The sequence below is a fragment of the Arachis ipaensis genome, chromosome B05, assembly GCF_000816755.2.
Source record: "Arachis ipaensis cultivar K30076 chromosome B05, Araip1.1, whole genome shotgun sequence".
Taxonomy (NCBI): domain Eukaryota; kingdom Viridiplantae; phylum Streptophyta; class Magnoliopsida; order Fabales; family Fabaceae; genus Arachis; species Arachis ipaensis.
This window is the reverse complement of record NC_029789.2, coordinates 106,550,550-106,559,156: the sequence shown is the minus strand read 5'-3', so window position 1 is coordinate 106,559,156 and position 8,607 is coordinate 106,550,550. Positions and strand designations below refer to the sequence as shown.

At 35.7% G+C, this 8,607-nt stretch overlaps 1 protein-coding gene across 1 annotated transcript; it reads right to left on the bottom strand.

Moving 5' to 3' along the window:
- LOC107640862 lies at positions 5,367–7,399 on the bottom strand. Its single transcript, XM_016344365.1, has 3 exons — positions 7,072–7,399; positions 6,397–6,957; positions 5,367–5,590 (listed from the first exon to the last, which is right to left on the bottom strand). Exons 1-3 carry the CDS (start codon positions 7,397–7,399, stop codon positions 5,367–5,369), a joined length of 1,113 nt encoding a protein of 370 aa, XP_016199851.1.

Below are 8,607 nucleotides of genomic sequence, written 5' to 3'. Positions count from 1 at the left end.
CAACATGGGACAATTAAGGGTGGAACATCAAGAGCACTCCATCATCCTTCATGAAATTAGAGAAGATCAAAAAGCAATGAGGGAGGAGCAACAAAGACAAGGAAGAGACATAGAAGAGCTCAAGGACATCATTGGTTCCTCAAGAAGGAAACCGCACCATCACTAAGGTGGACTCATTCCTTGTTCTTACTTTCTCTGTTTTTCGTTTTCTATGTTAAGTGCTTATCTGTGTTTGTGTCTTCATTACATGATCATTAGTATTTAGTAACTTTGCCTTAAAAGCTATGAATGTCCTATGAATCCATAACCTCTCTTAAATGAAAACTGTTTTAATTCAAAAGAACAAGAAGCACATGAGTTTCGAATTTATCCTTGAACTTAGTTTAATTATATTGATGTGGTGACAATGCTTCTTGTTTTCTGAATGAATGCTTGAACAGTGCATATGTCTTTTGAAGTTGTTGTTTAAGAATGTTAAATATGTTGGCTCTTGAAATAATGATGACAAGGAGACATATTATTTGATAATCTGAAAAATCATAAAAATGATTCTTGAAGCAAGAAAAAGCAACAAAGAACAAAGCTTGCAGAAAAAAAAATTAGCGAAAAAAAATAGAAAGAAAAAGAAAAAGAAAAAGCAAGCAGAAAAAGCCAAAGCTCTTAAAACCAAGAGGCAAGAGCAAAAAGCCAGTAACCCTTAAAACCAAAAGGCAAGGGTAAATAAAAAGGATCCCAAGACTTTGAGCATCAGTGGATAGGAGGGCCTAAAGGAATAAAATCCTGGCCTAAGCGGCTAAACTAAGCTGTCCCTAACCATGTGCTTGTGGCGTGAAGGTGTCAAGTGAAAACTTGAGACTGAACGGTTAAAGTCAAGGTCCAAAGCAAAAAAAGAGTGTGCTTAAGAACCCTGGACACCTCTAATTGGGGACTTTAGCAAAGCTGGGTCACAATCTGAAAAGGTTCACCCAATTATGTGTCTGTGGCATTTATGTATCCGGTGGTAATACTGGAAAATAAAGTGCTTAGGGCCACGGCCAAGACTCATAAGGAAGCTTTGTTCAAGAATCATCATACTGAACTAGGAGAATCAATAACACTATCTGAACTCTGAGTTCCTAAAGATGCCAATCATTCTGAACCTCAATGGATAAAGTGAGATGCCAAAACTATTCAAGAGGCAAAAAGCTACAAGTCCCGCTCATCTGATTGGAGCTATGTTTCATTGATAGTTTGGAATTTACAGTATATTCTCTTCTTTTTATCCTATTTTATTTTCAGTTGCTTGGGGACAAGCAATAATTTAAGTTTGGTATTGTGATGAGCGGATAATTTATACGCTATTTGGCATTGTTTTTAGTAGAATCTGGTTACTTTTAGGGATGTTTTCATTAGTTTTTATGTTAAATTCACATTTCTGGACTTTACTATGAGTTTGTGTGTTTTCCTGTGATTTCAGGTATTTTCTGGTTGAAATTGAGAAACTTGAGCAAAAATCAGATTCAGAGGTAGAAGAAGGACTGCTGATGCTGTTGGATTCTGACCTCCCTGCACTCAAAGTGGATTTTCTGGAGCTACAGAACTCAAAATGGCGCGCTTTCAATTGCGTTGGAAAGTAGACATCCAGGGCTTTCCGGAAATATATAATAGTCCATACTTTGAACGATTTTAGACGACGTAAAAGGGCGTTGAACGCCAGTTCTATGCTGCTGTCTGGAGCTAAACGCCAGAAACAAGTCACAAACCAGAGTTGAACGCCAGAAATACGTTACAACCTGGCATTCAACTCCAGAAAGAGCCTCTGCACGTGTAACATTCAAGCTCAGCCTAAGAACACACCAAGTGGGCCTCGGAAGTGGATTTATGCATCAATTACTTACTTCTGTAAACCCTAGTAGCTAGTTTATTATAAATAGAACTTTTTACTATTGTATTAGACATTTTTGGAACATCTTTTTATCATTTTTAGATCTCTAGACCTCCATGGGAGGCTGGCCACTCAGCCATGCTTACGCTCTATTATCACTTATGTATTTTCATACAGTAGAGTTTCTGCACTCCATAGATTAAGGTGTGGAGCTCTGCTGTTCCTCAAAGATTAATGCAAAGTACTACTGTTTTTCTATTCAATTCAACTTATTCCGCTTCTAAGATATTCATTCGCACTTCAACCTGAATGTGTTGAACGTGACAATCATCATCATTCCCTATGAACGCGTGCCTGACAACCACTTCCATTCTACCTTAGATTGAATGAGTATCTCTTGGATCTCTTAATCAGAATCTTTGTGGTGTAAGCTAGATTGATGGCGGCATTCATGAGAGTCCGAAAAGTCTAAACCTTGTATGTGGTATTCCGAGTAGGACTCTGGGATTGAATGACTGTGACAAACTTTAAACTCGCGAGTGCTGGGCATAGTGACAGACGCAAAAGGAGGGTGAATCCTATTCCAGCATGATCGAGAACCTCAGATGATTAGACATGCTGTTACAGAGCATTTGGACCATTTTCACAAGAGGATGAGATGCAGCCATTGGCAAGGGTGATGCCTCCAGACGATTAGCCATGCAGTGATAGCGCATCGGACCATTTTCCAGAGAGGATCAAAAGTAGCCATTGCCAATGGTGATGTCCTTACATAAAGCCAGCCATGGAAAGGAGTAAGACTGATTGGATGAAGACAGCGGGAAAGCAGAGGTTCAGAGGAACGAAAGCATCTCCATACACTTATCTGAAATTCTCACCAATGATATACATAAGTGTTTCTATCCTTATTTTCTATCTATTGATTATTTATGTTCGAAAACTCCATAACCTTTTGATATCCGCCTGACTGAGATTTACAAGGTGACCGTAGCTTGCTTCATACCAATAATCTCCGTGGGATCGACCCTTACTCACGTAAGGTTTATTACTTGGACGACCCAGTACCCTTGCTGGTTAGTTGTATCGAAGTTGTGAATGAAAAACAATTTATTAAAGACGTGCGTACAGAGTTTTTGACGCCGTTGCCTGAAATCACAATTTCGTGCACCAATTACCCAAACTCACATATGGTTTCCATAATATGCAGTGAGATCTTTTTCTCCTAATATGCACGTCACTTTTTGTTGAATAATTAGGTTGATTGGATACAAATACGTTGACTACTCTGGGCGTCAATCCGATATATCTCTCAGGCAAGGTTTTAACTGAGGTAATGATGGTTGTCTTGTTTAAATATGACAATGAATTTGGGTAACAAACTAAGTTATAAAAATTATATATAACATGTACCAAAGTAGCTTATTGGCTATGCAACGTAATCATTATTGTTTAGTTTTGTTCAAAATAATTCTGTTTGCTTAACAATTTGGTTAATTAATTTTTTTGCTGATGTCGAGTATGGTTTTCATAGGATGGGCGTTTACAAATTGATACAATTTCAAACTAAATCTCTCATGAAAAGGGGTTGTACCAAATATTTTAAATGGTAAATTTGTTTAAATTACCTCGAAATCTTGTTGAAAATATCTTGCAGAATAGCTTGTATCTAAATAAACTTACAAAATAGCTTGTAGGTGACTTGACCATCTCCATTCTAAATCCATCACTCTAATCACCTGTTGGTCATCTCCATCCCTTGATCACACTCACAGAAGCTTGCTCATTATTTGTCTCAGCTATAAAAAATAAGAAATGAATATCAGTGAAAATGTTGATGATTAAAAATATTATTTAAGTTATACTGTTTCGACTTTGTGGTTAATATTGTATTAAGAAATAACAACCTTCAGGAGTAAGTCAGCTAACTATTGGAATAAATTTTAAAAAATATACTGAGATTGAACAAAAGAAACAGGAAAACAAATCTCATATTTAGAAAATATAACTGAATTTTTAAATGATGTACCTATGTTGTTGTTTTGAACTTTCTTTATGCCAAGTTCCTAAACACTTCTTTGTAGACTACATTGTCTGTTTCTGTAGTTTCATGCTCATTATGACATATCAAAATCTTGAGACCTCTCCTATGTGTAACCCTTGAAACTGCAACATATAGTTAACCATGTGTGAAAACAGGTTTCTTTAGTATCAACCCTACATTTGACAAAGATTGTCCTTAGCTTTTATTAATTGACATGGCATAGGAAACCATTATAGGAAATTGTTTTCGTTGAAATCTAAACGGTATCCTATTATCAAATGGAGTTAGAGTCATCCTCGGAATGTACACCTTCTCCCCAAGACCATTCCCTGATAAGGTTTTTACCTCTATGATATACTTCCCAAGGTTGGTTACAACCAACCGTGTCCCATTGCATAGACCTGCTGAGTGGTCTATGTTCCTCAATAACATGATTAGGGTCCCAACTTTTTAGTGTTAGTTCATGGTTAGGCACTCCAGAGCATCTGATTGTGTTTAGGAACTCAAGTGTACGTATTGATGTCAAAATGTCATTGTTCGCATCTGTTTGACATGTAGTATCGGAACTATAATAAGTTTTAGCTTCTGCTGGGTTCAAACTCATCATGTAGTTGTTTATTTCATCCACCATTTGGAGTGTGGGTGCAAGTATGGCTCTTTCTTTGACATGGGATATACAATTTGCACCCAAAAACAAGTCAGGGTATGTTGCTTTGCATATAGAGACTATAGGATCATCCCAATCATTGATGAGAATATCTTCGAGAATTTTTATCTTGTCAATCTCATCCATGGATGTTCCACACCTGCCATCTCCAATGGCCAAAATCCATTCAGCAAATTCTTTTATCTCATTATTTCTTTCCTCAGCCATGTCAACTTAGAGATGCATGTTTCTCGTGAGTGACAACAACTTACAACTATCTCATATATATGAGAAATTGATTGTTGCATTAACAATGTCTTGTCTGCTACCCTTTGGTATCACGGGTAATATTTGTCAAAAATCACCACCAAAAACAACTGTCTTACCTCCAAAAGGCTGGTCGAGACTGTGAACATTCTTAAATCTTAGAATATCTCGCATTGTCCTGTCGAGTGCTTCAATGCAAAGTCTATTAACCATGGGAGCTTCGTCCCATATAATAAGTTTAGCCCTTATTATCAATTCAGCCAAAGGGCTATTCTGTTTTATATTACATGTTGAGAACTCATCGAGATTAAGGGGATTGCAAATCGCGAATGTGCTGTCCTACCACCCGGAAGTAATAAGGATGCTATCCTACTTGATGCAACCATCAACACAATTTGACCTTTGGATCTGATACCCGTAGCCAATGTTTTCCAAACAAAAGTCTTTCCTGTACCACCGTAACCATATACGAAGAAAACCTCGCCTTCACCATTGTTCACAGCTACCATAATCTTTTCATAGACTATTTTTTGTTCATCCGTCAGCTTCTACATATAATCTGCATGTTCTATAGTCAATTTACGCCTATCGTACCGAAACTCGTCACAAATCAGCCTATTTACACCAGTGTTCATCAACTGTTGTTCACATATATCCATATCTGGGAATGGCATCGAAGGGACATCTCTCAAACTTTTGTTGTACCCTCTGAGTATGTTCTCGATATCGATTAGAGTCAACTCCCTTAGTTCTTGATTAGTCATGTGTAAGTCTGTGTAAAGAACAAATCTGGTTATTAATAAAGACTACCGATGGATTAGATTTAAAAGAATCATGTCAAATGGTAAATTAGGATAGCATTTGCTTGTGTAAACTCTAATGACATGTATACTTTTTAAAATATAGTATAATAATGATGTAACATTATCTATATATAATTATGATTGTTTTTATTATCAATCTTTATCTAATATATTTTTCATTTATCCTTTCTACAGTAATCTGTCAAGGTTGAAAACAATGATGCAATGCTATGAGTATGTTGGCGGCTTTAGTGGATATTTCATATAAAAGTGACTTGGGTATTCTAGCGAGCAATCATAATTTTCCAGCTAAGTATATATCACTTTATCACTTTGACATTAGAAGCATAATTATTTGGTTGGAATAATTTAGTCACTCCATAAATCTAATGGCACTGAATGCTTGCCAACATAAACCGTGTGACGTGAAAATGGATAATACTTATTAAAACCACTAACATGATATATACCTCTTTCTTTATATATGGTAAAATCCTCATTGGTATGGAATATAAAATGTGATTAGGACCAATCCACACTGTGTAACTACTTTTTGTTGTCACTAATTCATCAGCAAGCAACCAATCGAGTTGTCACGCATATCTAAATCCCAAGAAGTGAACTATAAAAGTTGTAAAATATAACTACTTAAATTGAATGTCTAATAGGACAAAATCTATTTAGGTGAATACATTATTATTAAGCTACAAAATCAGCACTCAAATTTTAATATACTAAACACATAATTATAAGTGTTGAAAGTATAGTTTATTACCTTGATTGTCAAGTAATGCCCTTTGTCTGAATAGAACATCGTCAGATAGGATTCTCCATGTCCTCTCCCATACATGTTCTGGCCTATTCATCGAATTAGAAAACAATAGTGTTGCGAATAGCTTTCTTAGATACTCTCCAGACCCCCAATGGCTTGCTTCTTCTATAGCATCGATATATTCCTTATCATCATCCAATAGGCCTTGTGCATAACATGCATCTCTGAATGTGGAGTAGAGAACACCATCAATAGTTCTAATCTCTTCATAGCTAGTAGGGCCCCTAACAAAGTTCAGAAGTAATCTTAGATAGTATATTTCACCTGATCCCGGTGGAACGAAAAAAATTCGTCTAATAACCGAATGAGATTTCCGTGGATACCATTTTCTTGGAGCAGGCTTCCACACAAATTTCGATGGAAATTCCGCATATGTCAAAGAGCAAGCTTCATTGTACTTCTTATTTGCTTCAAACCATCCCAGAAACATAAATTCTTTTACGGAAGCTTTCTTAGCGACATCAGCTAGGTTTTCGTGGTCTTGGAAAACCATCGGTTGCTCCCCTGGCAAGTGAAAACCCAGACGGACAACAGAAGGCTATCTATAATGGATGTTATACCCAAAGATTCTCCATGCTGTTTCGCAAGGAGATATGTATCTACAATCATAATACATACTAACTTCATCACATCCATCCTTGTCTGAATTTGCTGTGGCACTCTTATAAAATGAAGCAGTCACACGGTCATTTCCTTTGTTTACATATTTGAATAAATACTTGATCAATCTTGATTGGTTGCACCACTCAACATTAATGTGTGCGCCATACTTCAGTAAAAGCTTCCTATTGTGTGGGACAACATATCGGTTGTCAAGCTCAACACCTGATTTACTTATTGTCTTTCCATCCTCTCTTTGCTTGTAAATAGGATAACCATCTTCATCAACAGTTGTACTATTAACAAATCTCTTTGGAAAGTGTCTTATACACTTTCCATTTTCCATACATGGTGAGTCCTTCTTGATGTTTCCACACGGTCCGTGTCAATGTTGTTCAATATGGATGTGCAGCTTTTTTAATTTCCAAAAATTTCTTTATATTCATAGCTTTCCCATTGCTCATAGCTTTTTTGCCCTTGCTTACTTAGATGATACCTTTCAATGCTTTCTCATTGCTCATAAACCTGCCATGACTTAAATTTTCAGAGGCCAATGTTGTTTAATATAGATGTGCAGCTTTATTAATTTCTAAAAATTTCTTTCTATTCATAGCTTTCCCATTGTTCATAGCTTTTTCCCTTGCATACTTAGATGATACCTTTCAATGCTTTTCCATTGTTCACAAACCTGCCATGACTTAAATTTTCAGATACCAATGTTGTTTAATATGGAAGTGTAGCTTTATTAATTTCTCTTTTTCAATTTGTATGAGATTGGAAGCTTTTAGCCATCTTATGGTAAGAGTCATTCCATTGAAACCGAAAACACTAAAACAAATGAACAACCTATGTATATACATAAAGCTTTTCATGAGATGACATGATTATATAAAGCTTTTAACTTAATCGGTATAAGTGTTCATGACCCATGTCTATAGCTTATTTTTGAATGGACACCCAATACACACAGACACGTTAGACCATTTTATCTCATTGTTTTATTCTGCTATGGTGATAGTCCACAAAAGAATACCAATTTGTCGTAATTTTTATATGCAATCACTTCATTGGACTGCTTATTAATATATATTAAAGTTTGAACAGCAAAATCAACCCACTTTGACCCTTGCTTAATTCGAGATTTAATACCTGGAATCTTTGGAAATTACTTGATTGATATAAAGACTTTATCTTTGCTCACAGAAATCCAATTATTGCATCTAATACTGAAGTAGAATAATATTTTGTGGTTGGCCTTAATAATTAAACATATGGACCTCATACAATGTCTCATTACAGTTTTTGTATTCCGTTTATCCAATTATAGAAATCTTCATTTTGTTTTCTTATACTACAACCAATGGATTTCATTCCTCTATAATATTTACTTCTCCTAATCTGACTAGATATAGACCGTAGTTACAAAAAGAATGCTTTGGTCAACTGCTTATTATATGCAAAATTTCATTTAAAAGACCTATTTCCATTATAGTGTTTGTTAGCTTTAATAAGTATGTTCCATATTATTCATTTAGCTGATCTTCTGAATTATTT

Bases quoted from the DNA above. Each gene is read 5' to 3' on its own strand.
- LOC107640862 (XM_016344365.1), bottom strand. From the start codon at position 7,399: ATGGAAAATGGAAAGTGTATAAGACACTTTCCAAAGAGATTTGTTAAT. The intron at 6,958-7,071 runs GTATGTATTATG...TTCACTTGCCAG, and splicing joins GGATGGATGTGATGAAGTTA to GGGAGCAACCGATGGTTTTC. The intron at 5,591-6,396 runs GTAATAAACTAT...TTCTTTACACAG, and splicing joins GGCATTACTTGACAATCAAG to ACTTACACATGACTAATCAA.